Source organism: Anneissia japonica, unplaced genomic scaffold (genome assembly GCF_011630105.1).
Source record: "Anneissia japonica isolate Jap-2015-1 unplaced genomic scaffold, ASM1163010v1 scaffold287779_len176375_cov112, whole genome shotgun sequence".
NCBI lineage: Eukaryota > Metazoa > Echinodermata > Crinoidea > Comatulida > Comatulidae > Anneissia > Anneissia japonica.
The window spans coordinates 57839-81479 of record NW_022690482.1 but is presented as its reverse complement, the minus strand read 5'-3'; the positions used below and the strand labels follow the sequence as shown (position 1 = coordinate 81479).

At 33.1% G+C, this 23641-nt stretch overlaps 1 protein-coding gene across 1 annotated transcript in view; it reads left to right on the top strand.

The window, feature by feature from the left end:
- LOC117099915 (ankyrin repeat domain-containing protein 29-like) overlaps window positions 1-23641 on the top strand; it is a 117917-nt gene that overhangs the window by 87837 nt on the left and 6439 nt on the right. The window contains exons 12-13 of the mRNA XM_033239433.1: window positions 11604-11702; window positions 12147-12245. Coding sequence (XP_033095324.1) covers window positions 11604-11702; window positions 12147-12245 — 198 coding nt within the window. The remainder of the gene's footprint in view (window positions 1-11603; window positions 11703-12146; window positions 12246-23641) is intronic.

Genomic DNA, 23641 nt, shown 5'->3' with positions numbered 1-23641 from the left:
TTTCATCGCAGAAGCCATATGCACAGTCATCTGTTTGCTGCTGCCTTCGAGAACAGGCGTTCTTTATAACACTCCTGTTATGTCCCAGTTTTTTAATTGTGAAGGTGATTCTAAATCACACCTTTTTTAGCAGGGCTAAAAATTTTGTTTATTAGTTCTATTAATATACTTGATCTGCATTAAATGTATTCATAGCAGATACCATAAGAGGACTCCCGTAAAACTTCAAATTTAAGCCTTGGGCTTCTTTTTTTTGGGGGGGGGGGAACTTTGGATGGGTTTCATTTCGAGATGGGCTTCTTTTTTATGACCGTTCTGCAAAGTAAATAAGGGCTTCTTTTCAAAATGAATGCTACGTAAGTCTGCATAGATTGTATTCTTTTACTTCCATCTGTACTAGATACCATAAGAGTGCTGAGTGAATATAAAGGAAACATGCTCACTATAAGAAAGTATAATACATACTCCAAGTATTAAAATACATGCCATCGTGTTGGGATTCAATATTTTGACATTAATTATGTCATCATCAGGAATGAAAAAAATTATCCATGTTAGCAAGCTTATATGCACTAGTACCAAAAGTGTTTAACCAATCAAAACATTACCTCTAGTAGGTGACATAGCAGTGATTTAAACAAAAGATCAAAGCATTCTTACTCTAATGATCAAAGATACCTACAAAAACAAAGAAAGCTCTTTTGAAGCTCTGAGCCCATTGTGAAGCAAAGGGTGTAGTCTACGTATAGCGAACGCTTCTTTAAACAATAGGATAGACCAGTTTCGGGAGCTGTCAATAATTTTAGTACTAGAAAATATTAAACCTAATTTGTTACTTACATTACAGACGACATTATCATTTTCAAGTATACCCTGTAATCCTAAAACATATTGGAATGCCTGTAATCCTAAAACATATTGGAATGCTCACTATATTCTCCATTTTTATGTATATTCCTATTCTCATACAATAAATTTATTAATAGGCGCACATTCATTGTTACTCATATTACATTATGTACGGTAATATAATTTTGTTTCTGTTTCTGCATTTTTTTTTTTTGAGGAATATGCATACTGTATCCTGTGAATACATAACACATGTTTTATTTAATTAGCATGCTGTCGTTATTTTATAGTAAACTGCTAGGTTTTTATAGTTTTAATGTTTACTAAAATGGCCGGTTTGTTTCTGAGATGCACATAGTACATTTTAAACAGTTAAACAGTAATTTTTATGTTGACTTACTAATATTTTAAATTTTTCAATATCTTAATGTATTTCTCGTCATTGCCAATTGTTTTTTCGTGTGATTTTCAATGTAATTTTATTCTTCTTAACCAAAACAAAACAAAGGAAAAACAAATTCCTATTTTAAAATGGACAATAAAGTGTTTTTAAATCCAGAATATTTTTTTAGGTATTTCACAACATCCGTCAATTTGTATAAACAAGGGTGATCTGGGTTCACATTTGAGGGGAGGAGGGAGGGGTCAGACTTTTGTTTATAAAAACCGTAAAATGGAAGGGGGTCTGGGAAATTAGCTTTCCTGACTTCTGAGGTGTCTTTTAATGACTTTTAAGTTCTTCAAAATTCAAGGTTTTCCCTTCTTGAAAACGGTTAGGTAAACTTTCTCATTCTTGTTAAAGTAAATACCTATTTTGAATGTGTATACGTACATTAAAAAAAAAGAATGAGTTGCTTACGTATTTTTTTTCCATGAATGGATAAACCCCAAAGAGGGAGGGAGTCAGGGGTCCTCCCCCGGGAAAATTTTAATTAATAGATGGCGGTAAATGGGCTTTCTAGACTTCTGAGTTGTCTTTTAATGCCACTTTTAAGTTCCTCAAAATTCAAGGTTTTCCCCACCTGAAAATGGTCAGGTAAACTTTCTTATTCCTATTATAGTAAATAGGCCTGTTATGTATGTGTCTATACATACATAAATAAATGAGTAAAGTCGACGTTCTCATTTACGTACACCTTGGTCTGAAAGCAGTTCGTAATTGAGAAAATTTGTAAATGAGAAGTTCGTAAGAACAGCACCTTCAAGTTTAAAAACACCAAGTTTTAGCCTATAACTAGCTGCCTACCAATATCTAGACTTAATTTTGCATTTATGTGTTCAATAAACATTTACAGAAATCGTTGAAGAATCAATTAAATGTTAATGCAAGATATTAGATATTGATTGATAGTAGGCTAAGGGCATCGTTCCATGGATAGAACGACCTATCTTCCATGTCACTAATTATAGGCTCTGACTGTTCAACATAGAGTGGTGGTTTAGCCAATGTTTAGCTGGGCCTAGCAGCAGCTCTCTGCTAACTTTAGCGGGCATCTCTCCGTAATTTGTAGCAAATTAGTAAACAAACATTGATATTAATTAGAGGCTTATTATTTATTTAATTTAGTCAAGGTGTTTTTGTATAAAGGTAATATAAAAAAGGAAACTGTTCCTATTTTTTTCGACCTTCCTGATTTCCAAACATGTGGTTTTGGTACCTGTAGTGTTCAATGATGGGTAATTGCTGATGTCATCTTCTAAAAATAGAGCAGCTCGCTAATCGTTTTTTGACAGTGAAAAACAAATAATACAGATGTTTATTGAATATCCGAACAATGATTTATTCTTAAAAGGATAAAAAGTTGATGTTACCATACATTTATATTCAGACTATCTGATTCAATTTACAATGCATTTAGACCGCAGGTAACCATAACACTAGAGTAGGTAGGCCCAGACAAGGTAGGCTTAGCAGCATGCACTACCTGCCTGAATTTCGGCTAGTTTTGATTATTTTACATCCTGTATTGGTTTGACTTTTCTAAGCCTAAAGTAGTATGATGTATTTATGGAATGTACTGTATAACTAGTATTATAATGCATTCTTAATGACCTTTGTAATTCGTTTTTCTTAAGATAAATAAAAATAGCAAAATTTAGAGGATTAAATCTAGCGATGACGTCATTGGCCAAACGTTCTGAAAATAGAAGGTTCGTAAATGAGAAGTTTGTAAATGAGAAGGTTGACTGTAAGTTGCATACATACGTATTCTTTTTTTCCATGAATCCATAAATTAATATAGGGGATCCAGGGGTTTTCCCCGAGGGGAAAAATTCAAAATTCAAGGTTTCCTCCTCTTGAAAATGATTTTAAAATCTTTGAACCTCAAAAAGAAAGGGGATCTGGGTTCTCCTGGGGAAAATTTTGATCACTAGATGGCAGGAAATGAGCTTTCCCGACATCTGAGGTGTCTTTTAATGACTTTTAAGTTCTTCAAATGTTGAGGTTTTCCCCCTCTTATCTTGAAAACGGTCAGGTTAAAGCTATCTCATTCTTATTACAGTAAATACTAGTAGCCCTATTATGTGTGTATATACAGTACATGACAAAGATTGAGTCGCTGCATACATATTCTTTTTTCAATTTATCGATCTGAGCCCCAAATAAAACGGGGGTTGGGGCCCTCCCCGGAAAAAAAATGATTTTTCGATGGTAAGAAATGAATTTTCCAGACTTCTGAATTGTCTTTTATAAGTTCTTCAATATTCAAGGATTTCCCCTGTTGTAAACGGCCAGGTAAATTCTTTCCATTCTTATTACAGTAAATAGGCCTACAGTACTGATTACCAAACGATCGACATTACTCACGTGTATTGTGCGTGTGTTTTACGAGTAGAAAGTGAGTGCCATTATTCTGCGAGTGCTCCAATTAACGCGTGAATGATTTCACTCAGTATACACTTCCTGGTAAAAATCGAAACTTGTGGTCTACGAATGGTCACATGGGCTGGTAAATATTTTTATTCACGATCTTTTACTTGAGTTCTGCTACAACTTTTCCTTGAGCGTAATATCAATAGGGCCTACTCTTTTGTCTCTATTGTAATTAGTACGAAGGGTGTTTCAGCGTGGTTGACTAGTAGAGTTGGAATAGAGTACACCGGTGATGAGGGATTCTTCTTCCGGGAAGTAGAGAAGCGCATCTCGGCATATTTTTGAATGTTGGCGAGTTGACATTATTTTGCAGTAATTTATAATTCTTGACTGAAAAGTGAATCTTAACCAATATTTCGCTGGTATTTATGGATATCGCCACTGTTGTTAAAATGTATAAGTTTCTCTGATTGGTAAAAAAAAAAACTTGCTAACGACGCGCACTGTCTTTTGTCTGATAATAAATATCGTTGACATCGCGAAATATCCAGGTAGGTAGTTAGTTCACCGAGCATGCATTTTACTCAATGCCGTAATGCTTTGATAAACAAATGTCAAATAGGTCACTTCGTAATTAGTTATTCATTAGCTTATTACACGCGTGTCACACGCAAATTACTCTCGTGGCCCACGCATGTCTATGTCGAAGGTTCGGTGATCAGATGTGTGTAGGCCTACCGGTATGTGGAGACCCCTGACCCCCAGATCCGCCAATAGTATAAATGATTTATATAGTCATTGTTATTCATATTGCATTATATAATGCGTTCGTGGTTCTTGCACTTTATTTATTTATTCATTCATTGAGGAATAAGCATCTTCTTTCATATAATTATTTAATTGATAAGGAATTTGAATGTGCAAGTAATGTTTGACTGCGTCAGAGAAAGTAGAATTTGGCTTACAACAGATTTTGATTTGTAAATTATTGGTCCGGACAAGCCGGACCACTTCCGACGCCCTTGATCACTATCACTGGCCTTAGTAATTTATTAAGAACAGAAACATGATTAAATAGTACATTTAGGCTGATATAAGGTAGGGTCTGAGAAAACAGAAGAAACAGTTTCTCCAAAGGAGTACACTGAAATTGTATTTAATTCTGTTCTTAAACTTGTAAAGTGTCGATGTCGCAGTGAATGCATAAAAAACAACTTGCAATGTACAGCAAATGTTCCGACTGCATCAGAAGATATTTTGACTATTTTCAGGGGAGTATGACGTTATTCTGGGCCTACTCAAAAACAAGCTAATTTTTTATATATATTCTACCAGTGTCTATGGTCCTATTTAGACGTACGTGACGATTTACCTACGCGCGTGTTAGTTGCCATGATAATCGCGCCTCGTGCGGTGATTACAAAGGACTGATGATATTTTGCACTAACATTAGACTGAAATATATTCTTCATTTCAACATTAATTTTACCAAAATTGTGAAGAATTGTCGTTCATGAGACTCACTTCGTAGTAAAAATTAATAAATGTCCTGTATATACTCAAATGTTCGTTTTCGGCACCTTATGCCAACATTGTCAAAATGACAGATTAATATTACATAAGAACATGAAATTTTATAAAATTCGTAAAATTTAAATTGCTATAACTTTTCATTTTCTTGGTCAATTTTCACAAATCAAATTGCAGTTTATGGAAGCATTTAACAAGCTCGCGGTAAAAAAAAATAAGATGTAACAGACATTGCGAAGTACCCAAATTAATAAAATAAAAACTTACACCATAAAACGAATGGCACGCATAGACTAATAATTGACGGCTGTACTCGCAACTAGTACCGCATTGTCGATGCCACAGTAAAGATCAAAGGACTGTTCATACGCGCTATGTTCGAGAGAGGAGATGTGCGTCCTTCTGTTGAATTACCTTGGTTTGTGGCATTTTGGTTTATTTGGTTTTTTTGAAAATTATAAAAAAGTTTCGGTATTGTCAAAGATGTAGAGTGATTGGTGGTACAGACGTAAGAAGGGCCCATGGCCTCCTGGGCTCATTTCAATCCTTGGCCCTGAATTCAGAATCCTCTTTAATTATAGACTAATTAACCAGCTTTCCATATGTTTTTGTTAATGATGCATCATATTTTTTTACTGTAAATCCAGAAACTATTTTTTGGGATCTACAACAAAAATTATTCACTGATGCTAAAAATGAAAGAAAAATATATATATACTAGGTTCGGCTATGAATTGTTGGATTAGAATCATGATAAAAAAAATAGTGTTGATAGAATGGACAAAAAGTTCACACACTAAACACTTTTCATCATTAATATCGTAGATCTATAGCAGAACCTGAAAAATGGAAAAGATAAGTGTTTAAGTTTAGTGAGTGTAATGGCAGAATTTTATGCCTGTTTCTAATTATTCAAGCTCATTTTTTACTTAATTGCATTATTTTGATTGTATTTCTTTGCTTCTTGTTGGAGGTTATTTAAATTTTTAGACGCTTTGTCTCTACGAAAAACATAAAATGTATAAAATTATATTAAATGCATCTATCAGTTCTAATAGATCATTACACCATTTCAATGTAAATTGACGTTAGGATACCAAAACGAGGCCCTTGCCTGTGAAAGTTCAATTCTAACTTTTTAAATAACGATGCCTATTGTTTCGTGAAATAAAATAAATTATTAATAATTTAACAAAGAAAAAGACACATTAAATAAAAATATTTAAATTTGAATTAATTGAAGTGCGAGTTGTAGAATATTCCATAAATTAATAATAGAAAGTTAATAAAGAAATACAAAAAAGAAAGCTAGGCAAAAAGCAATAGAACAGTCAAATGAAAACCCATGATGTAAATGATGAATTAAAAAAACTTTTTGAACCAAAGATCTTATAAACACAAGATACCGTTCTCCGCTATTTACACGTAAAAAATAGAAGCGTCCGTCAAGGTTCAAAAGTTTCCAATTTAGCAAGAGGGCGCCATTCATACGTTATTACCAAAGAGAAAAAGTAATCAGTTTTGGAAGAGGGCGTCCTATCTGTTGCCATGGATCTGAGATGGTTCCTGTTCTGCTGTTCACGGGATTGTTTGCATTTAAACTAATAAACTCTGGGCCTAGGCCTAAATAATATTATTAATATTATTACTAATTACTGTATCACATTGCTGGTTGAAACATTATTTACCTGTTCTTGTCCTTCGGAAATTTGTAAAATTTATGGTGAGGATTTGCCTTTGAATTGCTTTTGCAAACCGCACAATATTTTCCTCCACTAAACCTCATTTCATTAATTAATTAATTCATTCATTCATAGTTATTTCTTAATTTTTACTCACTCTGAAAGTTGTTCGCGTTACGCCAAAATTCGTTACCAAGTACGTTAATTGTTTTAAAGGGATGGCGCATTGTACTAAATCGATGCGTCTTTGTTACGTGTAAAGGTAAAGCCGCGTGGTGTACGGTATGATAAGAGCGGTCAAGGGTCAGAAGTTTCCAATTTAGCAAGAGGGCGCCATTCATGCCTTATTACAGAATTTGCATGCGTAAATCGTGGAGAACGCTGTCTTGTGTTTATAAGATCTTTGATTTGAACTCATCACTGAGGACGATTTAGGTGATCAGATATCTCCCGGTGCTTAAAATTATGATTTAGAATTTTCAAACTGTGCAGTTCAATATCAAGTCTGCACCCTCTCTCGGCTCGTCAAAGAATTATAAAAAAGAAAAAGGTTGCGGAGAGGAAAAAAAACAACATTCATTTTTACCATGATGATGTCATCAAAGTGAAAAATAAAGGACACATTCCCCTACACCAACAAAACAAAACAGGGGTTTCAGCAAGGACTGTACATCATTGCTATTACCACTGATAACGCAAGTCGCATGAATGGCGCGGTCAGATGAGCATGAGTTCTAAAGAACGCCACTGGGATGCAACTCAATGTCAATATAAATGTCACCATATGTAAGTGCATGTGCTTTATGAAAAGAGTACCCAAAATTGATCTCGCTATACAGAACAAAGTTATGTATAAAAGTAGATTGTGTCAAAATTTCTAGGCATATGTGAAAACCTTAAATTGGATAAGCATGTTGATAATTTAGCACATAGGGTTAACGGCGAACTGTGTATGTTAAAAATCGTTAAAAAAAATTTTGCCTTATTGAAAGTTGAAGGTTATTAGAATATGTTACTCCTGTTTGGAATGCTGGGTTGACCTTAGGACATACAAAAAACTTTATAAAGATTACAAAAAAGATCTCTAAGAATTATCTTAGGTAACAACTACATTAACAGCTATAATGAAGCTTGTCTCAGATGTAATGTTGAGCCCCTTTCTGAATATAATATTTGACAAGGGGGATGGTCCATTGTATCATCCACCCCAATATTTTGACTACGTATGGGATAAAATTAAACTTTACACACTTCAAAAAGATTGTCACAGAAATAATTTGCAATGTCTTATGCGCCTACAAAGATGAAAATTAGCAAAATATATTAATGTTGATAACAAAATTATTTTAATCTAAGCTCTTATTTCCTTAGGTGTTAGATGTGTTTGCAAAGCAAGCCACATTTTCACACTGAAGGGTGGGTACGACATCAGTAATTTTATGTCAATTCCAAGAATTTTTACCAATCCAATCCAACTGCCTCTAGGTGCAGCTTCGTATGTTTCTGCACCAAACTAAGGCAAAAACACTCGGTGCTGCATCAACCGGGTATAAGTATACGTCAACAGACGTCAGGGCCCTCTTTCCAGAGGTGTTATCACTCCTTAAGTTAATGCTGGTCTGTCCAGTTACCTCATGCGAGTGTGAACGCAACTTCTCAACATTAAGGCAACTCAAGACCTGGTTGAGAAACAACATGACGCAAAGGAGGCTAAACTATTGTGCGCTGGCCAACATCCACAAGTCAAGTTTTGATCAATTCCGATGAAATTAGAATTAAAAACACAAATTTTTGCGTGCATTTTTCTGGGCTTTATAGGGTTAGCTTTCTAAGTTATTTAAACACATAATAGTCCCAGACCCAAGAAAGAAAATTTAAAATAGGCGTAGATCGTTTTACCTAAAAGAAGGACCTCAATGTGTAATGATGGTGAAAGAATATGTTTGTAATAAATAAAGCCATAACGAAAATGCTTTTATTCAGTTTCAAAAAAACATGTGTGGCCATACAGTATATAACATAAGCCCTAAACGCAAAAAAAAAAAGTGCGTGCTTCGCTTGCATTTTTGAGGGTGAGAATTTGTGCTTGTCCTCCTTTCCCTTCTAAGTTAATTGAACAGTCCCAACCCAAATAGAAAAAAACATTTAAGATAGATCTTTTTACCTAAAAAATTATTACCTTTGCCCCCCCCCCAACCTAAGACCCCTGTTATGCGCCTGCATGGTGGGTCTGAGGTGGTATAGAATCTCCAACTGTGAAAGTCTCTCCCTAGCCTCAATTTCTGGATGTATATTATATCATTTATTCGTTGTTAAAAAATTAAAAATAACAATGCACACCTAAAATCCCACGATGGAATTGATGACCAGAACCCAAAAAAGGCCCCAAGTTTCAGAAATACACAGGGCCCCCGGTCCCATCATTACGCCACCGACTAAGAGGTTTATCGTTCATGGGAGAATGTAGGCCTGTTTAGTGTAAAAATGAAGAAAGTCAATAAAATACTATAAATTATTAACTTATTCTTCCACTTCTCTTTTTGCTGCACATCAATCACCTCCCTCATGGCATTCAACAAGCGTTGTGTATATCTCACAGATATAGATATGCCATATTTTTAATTGTAAATTTTATTTTCATTTTGATTAAAATTTCAAAAAAGTAGTCAACAAATTGCACCAATTTATTTTGCAAAAACAAGGTTTCCAGCTTCAGAGGGGGCACATCCCCTGTCGGCACAAGCGCACACGTTGGCGTTTAACACGCCAATCATCCCCTCCAATGAAAAATACTTTTCTATGCCACTAGTGGGACCATGTGAGCGGTCGCTCTTGTTTTGTATTCAGAAGGCAATATGATGTCACAATGTCCGATCAGCCATAGTGAGCTATAAAATCATATCTACTCATGTGTGTAATAAATATTGGGGGTCACCTTTCATTCAAAAGAGATATAACTTATTTAAAATAGGCATGATTTTGAGCATTTAAAAGAGTTAAAGCTTGAGTATGCTCACGTTATGATGCACACACGGTAAATTAAGGTACATGACATTCATACTTGCAGGGCTGAAAATTAACCTCTAAACCCAAGTAGCCAGCAGGGCCACTGTAAAATACACGCCACTGGCCCTGGTCAAAATCGGGTCATCCTGGCTTTTTTCGGCATAACATTACAAAATCAAATACTGTACAAACATAACTTTATATACCTTCAATCTTGTATATGAGGTCTAGAACTGAATTTTACCTCTGCTGTATGGCATTGTATCTCTAGAAATTCTGCTTTAACATGGTAAATGAACAGCTTTCATGATCTACTGTACTGTAACAACACTACAACAGAGTAATAATATACAGAATAGTGTGATAGTGAAACACATATTTACACCTACTTTTATGCGACAATATGTACTTATTTTTAAAAATTTGAATAATTAATGAATGTAGTTTAATAGTCTCTAATTTAAACTGAGTCGATCCATAGATGAAAAACTTTTTCAGCCAGGGACGATCGCCACTGCCACCAGGAAAGCTCGACAGTACATCATCATATTTTTGGCGCAGCCGTTTCTGGCTTTTGGTACTCCAGCCAAGGCCGACGTGCTGAAATTTTGTTAGAAATCTTCTGTTTCTTGATTCGTTCTCATACCTTCGTTGTGTAGACTGAGTTTTTTCATTGGTTTTGTTTTTTTAGTTGGTGGTGCCAAAGAGTTTTCCAAATATCTCCACATTCCAGGATCTTGACAGTCCAAATGAATCTTCTTTTAAGAAGAATTCATGAAAATGGAAGGCAGTAAAAGAGAAAAAATACAACAAAGCACATTCTCAAAATCCACTGTATAACTTTTGTTGTAGAAATCAATTATTTTAGGGATTTTTTTTCTTGGTCGTCAAACAGGGCGATGTTTACAAAAATGTCTGTCGCCCTGAGCAATTGTAGTTGCCACAGGCTATCTGACGACCATTAATTTCTAGCTGTGTCCTTGATCTGAAGTTTTATGCCCATTAAATATGATTAGAAATAATAATTGGTTATGATGATATGCGTTCATCAAAGCCTTGAGAAAAGAAAGATGAGGAGGAGAGGGGGAAGTTGGTCAGAAATTTTTGACCATGATGACATTATCAAAATGTTTTAAAAAGTCACATTTTTAAAGAGAATGGTCTCAAATACTCAAAGTTATGAGACGATCGATCAAAGATAAAGTGAGATACACTCAAATGAGTATTTTAACAAATGACATCATAGATAAAAAATTAAGTTTTTTTTTTATTTCAGATGGCAATGTGATGACGTCACAATGTCCGATCAGCCATTATGATCTATAAAATCATTTCTACAAATCATGTGCTTTAAGAATAAGTAATAAAAATTCGGGGTCATCTTTCATCCTAAGGAGTTATAACTGATTGAAAATAGGCATGATTTTGGCAAATTTTCGTGAAGCGGATCATCAAAAATATTTATTATTTAGAGGCTCAATATGATCCATAGTGAAATTTATTGAACAAAAAGAAAGAAATAATAAAGTAGCAAAGCAAAAAGATAAAATGAAATTTTAAAAAATCTGATGAATCGTACACGTCTCCTACAAACAGCTGAAACACTGAAGAACAAGTTAACTTACTCAAATCTGTACCAGATACCATAAGAGTGATATGTGATTACAAAGGAAAAGTGCTCACTTATTAAACATTTTTATCCATGTTTCTATAATATGTAGGATTGGGCAACAGCATTGCACATAAGTGCTTTCAATGGACATACTGATATTTGTAGACTTCTCATTCAATCTGGAGCCAACAAGGATATTCAAAAGAAAGTATGTGCAATGCTGTTACATTTTTGTTTCTGGTCTATTAAATTTTATGTAGTAAATCCGATATATCATTAATGCTAATTGATGAAGTCGTATATTTTTTTTAAATTTTTCTATTCTAATAAACTATATGTTGACATACTTTTTATTATTATATATGTTCCCCACTTGCACCAGTTACCATAAGATTTGTAGAATATGGCAACGACATGTTTTATAAAGATAGGATGAAGAGAGGATAAAAGATCATCTCTCTTAGTTTATGTCATTTATACACAGTTCTAAGGATGCTTAGAATATGATGAACGATTGGTCTTTCGAATGCATGATAATTAGAAAATAAATGATGTACCCAATCTGTACCAGATACCATAAGAGTGATATGTGATTACAAAGGAAAATCGCTCACTTATTAAACATTTTTATTCATATTTCTATAATATGTAGGATGGGGTAACAGCATTGTACGCAAGTGCTCAAGAAGGTCATACTGATATTTGTAGGCTTCTCATTCAATCAGGAGCCAACAAGGATATTCAGGTGGAAGTAAGTGTGATGTTACATTTTTGTTCCTGGTCTATTAAATTTTATGAATTAAATCTGATGTATTTTGTATGCTAATTGGTTAAGTTGTATATTTTTTTAGGATCCATAATCTAATATACTTTATATGTTGACACGATATATTTTTATATAACCACCCCATCTGTAGCAGATACCATAAGAGTGATATGTGATTATAAAACAAAAGTGCTCACTTATCGAACATTTTTATCCCTTATTAGTATAAAATGTAGAATGGCGCAGTGACATTGTGTATATATATACATACATAATACACACATATATACATACATAGGCCTACATAAACACACATACATACATTCATTTTACTAACGCTCCTACTAAGCCCAGGGTTGTTTTATCGTGAAGGTGTGCTTAGAAGTATCGTTCAATCTTCCCGCCATTAGATGTGGTTCCATATCAAAAGCCACCCGCCTTGCAGTTTATTACATTATACTATACCCTGTTTGATTTTGTGCGTCTTTTAAGTGAGTTTTATATGATGTATCTTATGCCAATTTTAGTATCCATATTCTAATTTACTTTATACGTTGACATACGATATATTTTTATATACATCACATGGTATATAAAACAAATGTGCTCACTTATCCAACATTTTAATCTATACAGTATTAGTATAATTTGTAGTGTGGGGCAATGACATTGTGTGTGTTTTCATATGCAAAAGCTATATGCATAGACATCTGTCTGCTGCTGCTGCTGCTGTCGTCAAGAACAGACATACTTTACTGATGCTCTTGCTAAGTCCCTTTTGTTTTACTGTGAAGGTGATTCTAAACCACACCTTGTTTTTAGCAGGGCTATATTATAAGCGCAATAATATTAATATACCGTACTTGATATCCAGTATTTATAGCAGATACCATAAGAGTGCTACCGTAAAATCTCGAATTTAAGCACTAGGCTTTCTTTTTTCCTTTTTTTTTTTTTTGCGAACTTTGGATGGCTTCTTTTCGAGTCCAATTCTGCAAAGTAAAGAGTGGGCTTCTTTTCAAAATGAATGCTGTTTGAGTATATGTACTATAAACAATAAATAGGGCCACTGTAACATCAATCTGTATCATGGAGTGTATTAACTATAAATTCATGTACAGTATGTATACTGTACTATTTCGGAAAGAAGCTTATGCTATCTTCAAAAGAAGCCCATAATCTTCTTTTATAAGATGGGATTCTTTTTGATTATAATTTTGCAAACTGAAGAGGTGGGCTTGAATTCGAAATTGGGCGTCTTCTTGAGGTTAAGTCCATTGGATTTTAATTCGAGGTTTTATAGTCCTACGTCCTCATTGATTTTTTTTTAATACTTGTATTACTTCCCATCTGTCCTAATAGAAAATAATAATTGTGAAAAATAATAAAATATGAAAAAAGTATTCTATAGATGAACAAATAAAAAAAATAACAAATAATAAAATAATATAAAAACAAAAAAGAGGGAGATTTGGACCCCATACATTCAAGTAACTTTACACATAAGACCTGCACCTTTACTGCTCTCGGCGTCATTTCACCTGATATGTATAACTGGCAATAATACACGCCTATTATACAACAACCAGCAGATTCAGCGCATCGACTATATACAAAGATATGGCTCAATAGGGTGAGGGTTTGTAAGCTCAGATTATCTTGTTATTAATGTATTCATTCTTTTATTATTTCCAATCATTTCATCCTGTTTTAATTTATAATATATTATGGAAGACAATAGCTCTTATGTCAATAAATTATGCATGTGGAATTTGGCATGATAACTCCAAAAAAGATAATTATGACTTGAGGAACTTACATCTGCAAATGGCCAGATTCCTACTTAAAGCTCCTCAGTGTACACCTCAGGAAGCACTTTATGGTGATTTGGGTTGGACCCAATTATCTCAAACACATGAAGTAAATAAATTAAATTTCTTAACCGAATCGTAAAAATGAATGTAAACCGGTGGCCTAATATTTTAATCCTCTGCATGTGTCAACTCGAATGTGATTGTGATGTGTTGAAATATCCTTTTTTAAATTTATGTAATACATTAGTTAAGTTTTGAACTTGTTCGAACAAATCTTTGATTTTAATAACTTTACTTTTAATAACTTCTAGACTTATATTGCAGATTTTTACAAAGAAGATTGGATAAACAAAATAGAACGAAAGACATCTCTAGGAGGTTATTCAAAATTAAAATCCAGCCCAAGCCTTGAAAAATATCTTCTAGATAAAATAAATTTTTTAGGGGCAAGTTTAAAATTTAAATAAGATCAAATAATCTACCCCCAGATGGCAGGACCTGTAAGTGGTCAAAAGAGATATCCGGCCATTGTACCTTGTGTGAAAATGGTGAGATCAAAGATGTCAGAAACTTTTTATTTATTTGCAAATAATTTGATGTTATTAGGGAGTCTGTATTATTAAATTTGAAAATAGATCTTGCAATATGGGAAAAATTTAAATTTAATTATTTAAAACTTGCATTGGAGAAACGTTCATATTTGATTTTACATTGTTGCTTTAAGTTTCTTTTCTTTGTTCTATGATAAAATAATAGGCCTAATTGTAGCCTTTTTTCCCTTTAATTCTAAGTTTGTTTTCATTGATACTTTTGTTAAGCTTTGTCTAAATTTATTATGTTTTCTTTAACACAATTTGTTTAATTTATTTTTTCTTATTTTTTTAAATCTTTTTTATTTATTTATTTATCTATTTATTTATCTATTTTCGGGACCAACTAATACTCACGCCTATAGTCTATTCACTCAATAACGAAACGCTAGAATTAAATGCATGCAGACCATCATTTAAATATCATAACAATAATTTAATATGAATCAATGGATGTGGACATTAAGAACGGTAAATCCATAGTCCTCCAATTAAATTCACTCCTGGTTACTGTGCATAATATCGTAACCAATAATTTAATGTGAATCAATGAATGACAACCTTAAGAATGTTAAATTCATATAACTAGCCCTCCAATAATACATAGTTATGGATTAACATTCACTTCTGGTTACTATACACAATATAAACCAATAATTTCAACTGGTTCCCAGAGCTTACTATATTATCATTATCATGAATAATGTTTCCACTTCTATATAATAAACGTTTGCCATATATATATAACATAAGATTATCAATAAGGTTCTAGGATATAAGAGTAACTCCTAGTATCATGATATGGTCATAGAATAATGCAACTAATGTCAATCTAACAATATAACCAAAGTTAAATACTAGTTACACAAGAGAACAAATATTCGATTAACTAATGTCAACCTCTATCAGAACTATGATATTCATTATCAGTAATCCATATTAAAAAAAATTGTCATACCAGGCTAACACTAATCATACCGGTTATAAATGCAACCTATGACATTCATACTGACTCCTTCTGTTGAGTATTTACATGTAGTAACATTCACACCATTGGTTCCAAATATAATGGGCACATAGCTATTCTTGCTAGGAGTCCAGACTGCCAATTGCTGCCCGCTCTCATCAACTGTCAACGGTAGACTATTAATATAAATTAATAATAAACATAAAATAATACTAATAACAATAGTTACAAAAATCATGCCATCATCGCATGCCCATAACATTTCAATCATGGCGAATTTACACAAAACCAACATCAATACATATACCATGATATTAAAACGATACAATAATTTTCACATAAATGTTGTAGTCAATTGAACTACATATAATGGTGATTGTTGCATTACTGTAACTACAACATTTATATTATTATTGTCTCGTATTGATGCAGTATATGTAAATGGTAGCCAACAACTTGTTATTTCAGTAAATTTCCATAAGCATAAAAAGAAATTTACTTGAATTCTCTATTTAGCAAAAATGTGACGTAGAAAATGGTTTGGTAATCACTGGTGCACATCTCACCAACGGCGTCTTGTGTCTGATCGTGCATAGTACTTTGAGACAACCGAACAACATGAGTTGTGTCCAACCGTAAGACTATATGCACTTCAAAACCACCAGAGCACTAATGTTTACACCACACGTACGTCCACCCGACGCACCGACCAAATTCTAATTTAATAGAACTCTACACTGTTTTGCATCCTCAGGTGTTGTATTGAACTACGTATTGAACAACACATCCAGGACACACATATATGCAAATTAACAAACTGTTTGCATTAACTTTTAATTTATCGAGAATCTCAATCCACTGTGACATCTATTTTATTGTATTTTATACTTTTATTTTTGTTCCTCAGTATTTAATAGGCCTTATGGTTAGGCCTTTTGTTTTTGTTTACCGTAATCCTTGTTTAGTTTTCGTAGATACTTTTGTTAAGCCTTGTCTAAATTGATTATATTTCTTTAAAAAGAGCATTTTTTTTCCCCTCTAAGTTTTACTCTTTGAGGTCGTGGTCCGTATCCCATACGGAGTAATTCACTGTCCCTGGATGCACGGCCTGTATACGGTACAGACCTATTTCTCCTATTGTTTGTTTATTATTAAAATAATGCTGCCCTCTGTTACTGACCCTTTTAGGGGATTTCCCTAACGTCATAGTAACTAGACAAGGCTTAGCGATTGTATAGAGCAAAAATCTGCAATTTTTTCTGTCAGTGGTTGATGTACTTGGATAGACGAGGATAGCGGGATTGTTCATATAATGATTAATTAATTAATTGATTAATTAATAATATACATAATACGAATCTGAGGAAAGATTTTAACTAGAAACTTCAGCAGCGCAACCAGTAATGCTAGGCCTAGGTCTGCAAACGTTCATTTCGGGTTTGTTCATGTACTCATGTACATGGACCCCCATCACATATTTCAATACCCCTACCCCCATCTTCTCTATTATTATTATTAATATTATATTATTATTTCATCAATTGTACTATATAAGTTTCAGTGAAATATATCCTAGGTCCAGTAGTCCACCCTATTTAGAAATAAGCATGTGTAGGCCTAGCTATTAAGCTTACTCTCTGTCGGGGGAGAGGGTGTGTGATAGAGGCTTTTCCCCAAATTATGACTTCAATGACCTTTGTGATGTTGGGCATAAAAAAAATCATCACTTATTTATTTATTTAATCTTTCTTTATACTGTAGGCACTTTCAGTATTATAGCACTGATTTTCAAAGTGGTACAGTGACGAGGAACAGTACAGTAGAAATAAAAACAAAGAAAATAAAATAAGATTTGAAAATATTATTTTAAATGATTTTGGAATGAAAAAGTCAACATCTCTTTAAAATTATTTTTTAATTTGTATGGTAGTTCATTCCAGCTTTTGGATGATCGATATAAAAAAGTTCTTTTTCCCTGTCCAATATTTTACATATTGGAAGAACCAGGTTGTTATGGGTTTGGCTACGTGTGCCTTTAGAATGGGTGGTATTGTTAAAGGTAAATTTTGAAGACAAATATTGAGGGGCTTATCCTTTTAAGCATTTGAAAGTCATAAGAAGTAATTTTTCATTTTAAATCACAATAAGTCTACTCCATCCAAGAGTACTTAAAATGTAATCAACGGGAGTCTTAATATCAACAGAAAGTAAAATTCTACCTAATCTATTCATAAGAACTTGTAAACATTTAGAATTTTGAACAACATTACAATTAGACCAGATACAACAACAATAATCGAAAAGAGGAAATTTAAAGCATTTGCTAAAATTTTAAGCGTATAAGAAGGCAGAAAATATTTAGTACGTCGGATGACACCAACACGCTTTGAAACATTGGATGAAATATTGTTTATATGGTCGTTCCAAGTTAACTGTGGATCAAGGTGATGCCAAGGTATTTAAAAGTATTAACTCTTTCAATTGTATCACCATTGTAGAAATAGAAATGTTTTTATATTTAGAAAGAATCTGGCTAGTTCCAAATACAATTAATTTTGTCTTTTTAATATTTAAAGCGAGTTTATTTTCAGTGAACCAGATTGCAATTTTATACAGGTTAGAGTCAAGATCTTATTGTAGCAAGAAGGGGTCAGAAGAGTCGCAAAGAATAGTAGTGTCATCTGCATACATAACACATTTACAAGGCACAATATCGGGTAGCGAATTGACGTGAATAATAAATAATAGTGGACCCAGTATTGAGCCTTGTGGAATTCCAATACAGTATGTATATTAATAACATCAGATTGTGTTGAGTTTATATTTAACTTGAGACCCGTTCAGACACGTAACAGGGGTCATGGGTCGGGGGGAGGGGCGGCAAAGGTAATAATTTTCCTGGTTAGTAATTTATCATACCCACGATCTATCTCAAATGTTCTTTCTATTTGAGTTGGGACTATTATGTGTATTTTGCCTTATAACATATAAAAGCAATACAAAAACACAGGTAGTAAATCAGCAAGGCAGGATTGCCAAAACTTTTATAAGAAAAATAACAGTGAAAGTGGCTCTCCACACTGAAAAACTAGAACAAAAAAAATATAGCTTATTCAAATTTATAAAATTCAATTAACATTTACAGTTAGAAATGACATAGATGGCAAAAAGAAGATTCAAAAGCCATTTAAAATATATAAAAATTGTTCTGTAATATTTAAAATTGATTTCAAAATTCTTATTGCCGTTTTTTTAATAAGAGATTTTTTAAAATTAAAATTGTTTTTTATATAGAATTGAAAAAACAACAAATAAATAAACTTCAGGATTGATCAATAAAATGTTTCTTGATGCCGTTTTTAAAAAGTAAAATTGGTAAGTAATTGGTCACCAAGATCCACTGGCAGGTTCCCGAAAAGTCTGAAAAAAATATTAAAGACAGAATTATGAAAACAGTCAGTTCGTGCAATAAAATTGTTGCATAACTTAAGATGATCCAAGTGCCTACTATTAACAGATTTATATTTAAAAGCATTGACATAAAATATGTTATACATACATTTAGAAACAAAAATAATGCAGAGATTAATGTGATTATTAATTTTTCAATTAACTTAGAAAGCCAAGAAGGACAAGCAATTTTGAGATTTTTAGGCACTTTCAGGGGGTGAAAAGGGCATCTTTAAGTGGTGGGGAAAGATTTTCCACAGATGGATATTTCCCATTGTCCCCTGGTGGTTACGCCACTGCGGAGAATATCTGGCGGCATAGATCAAAGGAGCTATGGACACTTTTTGAAGTGGAGAAGGGGTTGCAGGGTGTTGTGAGTCTGGTTATTATGATATCTTCCTTTTTATTCTTGTCTTTATTTTTCTCTTCTCTTTTTATTTTTCCTTTTCCTTTCCTTTTCTTTTTGCCTTTTTTCTTTTTCCCTCCCTCTCCCCTCTTTCTTTTCTCTTATTACCCAGTCCGGTACGACGGCTTGGTCAGCCCGGTAGAAACCGTCAGGGAATGGGGCAAACCTTTTACACCACTGGACCTGCTACTTAAAGCCCCATTCCCGGCAAAATTTTACTAAAAACAGATTTTTTTTTTAGGAAAGATGCATATGCATTACTCTAATTACTATAAATCAAGGAAAAATATTGGCATAAATTTTAGTTTTACGCAAAAGGATAAAAAAAAAAAGAGAAATACAGACTATTTCTCATAGAATATTCTTCGTTACTAGGTAAATTCTTCGGTTGTAGATCGTATCCGCTGGAATGCTCTAGCTTTTATGTATACTTTATACAGTCAATAAAGTGTGCCCTCACTAGTGGATTATTGTTTGTACTTCGCATCTCGCACAATGCGGTCGTTCGAGTAGGCCTAAGATATGTTTGTTCAAGTGTCAAAATCTTGGTCAGAATCAGTTTTTTAACAAATTTAAAATATTCCAAATATAAATACTAGCAACGGAAAATATCATGTCGGCCGTTTTTATGTGTGATAACAGAACCTAAATCGAAGTAAGGCTAGGCCTAGCCTAGCAGTGTTGGATAGGCTAATGTTTTCAGTGCCTACTATATTTCTTCGCAGACTTGTTGCAAAATCAAACATGAAAAATTCATCCGCATTTATTTTTTGTGTAGAACACAAAAAAATAAAATTTCAGTCTTATTTTACATTTTTTTCATGCTTAGGAATGTCTAAATTCAGTTATACTAGCAATTCCGTATTATATTTATAAATTTTTATAACATTTATACAAAAATTAGATTTTTCTTACCAACAAAATTTTACCGGGAATGAGGCTTTAAATAAGAAATAAACCAGTGCAATTCATCATTGTTAGCACCATATGATTTAAGTTTGGTAATGAGTAGTTCATGATCAACTGTATCAAATGCTTTTTTAAGATCCATAAATAATATATGGCAGCTGTTGCTTTACCATCATTAAAATTATTAAGTATGTGAACAGATACATCTATTAGAGTAGTATTTGTAGAATGGTTCTTTTTAAAACCAGATTGAGATGCATTTATAATCTTGTTATAAGTTAAAAAAATCATACAATTGATCATGAACTGCTCGTTCAATTATTTTTTGAGAGACAGTAGGTAACACAGAAATTGGCCTGTAATTGCTTGGATCATTTTTATCACCATCTTTAAAAATAGGTGTTACTTTAGCTTTCTTCCTCTCAGAAGGAAGAGTTAAAGAAAACAAAGATAGATTACAAATATGACCAAGCGAATCGCAAATCACTGGTGCAGCCATATTCATAATCATCACATCACCATTATATAGTCAAAGTGATGCGCCAACAATTTTCTCATGATCTTTTATCCGTGAATTTCGACAACAAAAGAGATTAATAATTATAATTTAGGACAGCTTAGCCCTAACTATTCTAAGCTTTAACTACTATAGGCCTAATCATTATGATCCACAAATCACAACTTTTTTTTTTCACATCTAGCCCAACTTTTTCATATATTAATATCATTACCAAATTTTCTTATCATCACCATCGTTTTCATCATCATCATCCTCATCATCATTAATTTACAGTTATTACTACTACAGTAGTAGTAGTAATTTTAGTAGTAGTGGTAGTGGTAGTGGTAGTAGTAGTGGTAGTAGTAGTAGTAGTACTAGTAATACTGTAGTAGTATTAAACCAAACTTTATAAATGCTGAAAAAACTGAACCATACTGATACATATCATATTTCTGTATCTTAAAAGACATGGCCTGGGATTTATAGATTCAAGACAAATAAGTAGATTTTCTTATTAAGTAAGTTTGATAGATCCACCCCTTGAGCATTATCGTGATAGTAAAAAATTGATCAATATGGATAATGAATATTTCACTGGGTTACTATCAGGTTAGCGAGTGACTTTTATTGATAGAATTTTATGGTGGGTTTCTATCAGAGCACGGGTCACAATCCTAGAGTAGAATGAGTCAATTAGAAATTATCACTTAATAAATGAACACCAAATTATAGGTCTATGTATAACAAATTTAATAAATACTTCACTGAACCAATGACTATTTTTAAAAGTTTCGTTTCTAACCTTTGTTAATTTTTTGAGATATTTAGGTCTGGGATGTTAGCATTTTAAATGACCCACAAATCCATGCCCCAATCTGGATCATCACCAAAGTTAAGTAACTTCATCCTTGTAACTTGGTTAACTTATCGGAAAGTTTCATTCAGATTAAATTATTTAAATTATAAATCATTCAGATTATTGATTAAAGGAAGAAGGAGAATAGGAAAGAAACTGGGAGCGGCTGAAATATTTACAAAAAATAAACAATAAAATAATAATATCGAATTATGAAATGTGTAAGCTTGACACGCTGACCTCTGATGATTAGTGTTCAAAATTGCTACAAAAATATGAAGCAATAATGACAAAAGGATGAAGTGTTTATTTTCGGTAAATATTTCAGCCTTTCTGAGTTACCTTTCTAATCTTCCTTTCTTCTTTTATATTTTACCTTATGTTTATTCATAAGCAGGGGTGGCACCAGGATTTGCCAGACCGGTGGTGGTCACTGAGGGGGGTGGATTCTCTGAGGATAGGTCAAATTTCCTCAATGAAAGCAAATTGGGCGTGGTCGGGCTTCGATTAAAAGGTTTTGAAGCCCCACAAAAGTTTGACAATTTAGGGGTTTCAGAGGCATATTTATTCGATTTTAGAGTCTACTAATATGTAGGATAGTGCTTTTTCTCCCCAACAGGGAGGGGGGGGGGCAGCTCTCTCTGATTGGTGTGCCCTAGCCCTAGTAATAAGAGATTACTATTCTTATTATATTTATTAAGATTATTTTACTTTTTTATGTTTTAAGGCCTATTTATGTATTTATTGTGTCAGTAATTTCTGAAATCAAGTTGTCTTGACCCAGAATCGCTCATTTATTTTATTTATACTATATGGGAAATCTTTAACCTAATATAACATCCTTTTTTTACAACAGCTTATGCTGAGTAGCTCTGTACCTTCAACTTATGGTTAATGAGTCTTGTTGAAGTTTAGTATTGTTTAGTAGATAATTTATCTATTAATTAAAAGTTAATGAACCTTTAAAACAGTTGTTTATTTGATTTTATTTTGAATAATTCATGTGTGAGAAATATTTTAAATGTTTATTAAAAATCAATAGGAGCTTACAGTAATTGTAAATTCATTCTAAAACATTTGGAATAAAACAGTCATATTTAATGTGTTGAATACAAATTTCCCGCTAAATAGAGTATTTAAAGACCACTTTTAGTGCTGGTCTTTAATTAGAAGGACTCTGATTAGAGACCAATGCTGCTAAAGACCACTAAATCCTTTCTTCAAAAAAGTGGTCGTTCATTATAGGGAGACCTGTAGCATGCTGCAATTGAAATACAATACTGCATGCTCTTTAATTGAAATAACATCCCAATAGAAAGAGTGTGATCTCAAGTTGAAGTAATGAAGTAGTTATGCTACAATTAAAACACTGTGCAATCAAATTGAAACACTGTGCTACCCATTTGAAAGAGTGCTACCCATTCGAAAAATGTGTTACCCATTCAAACACAGTGCTACCCATTCGAAATAACATGCTACCCATTTGAAACATAGTGTTATCTATTTAAAACACTATGCTACCCGTTTGAAACACTGTGCTACCGATTTGAAACACTGTGCTACCCATTTAAACAGTGTGCTACCCATTTAAACAGTGTGCTACTCATTTGAATCATTGTGCTAACCATTTGAAACGAATTTTATCCATTTGAAACACTGTGAGCTATCCATTTGAAACATTGTGCTACCCATTTGAAACACTTTGTGCTATCCATCTGAAACAGTATGCTACCCATTTGAAAAGTGTGCTACCAATTGTGCCAAACCATCACTTGTCGCAAATCGTGTTTCAGAGAAAATGGCCAAAACATGCTGGAATGTCAAATTTTAAAAAATCTATTTTATTTCACTAAACTAACCTTTATATATCTACACATCATTCTATGC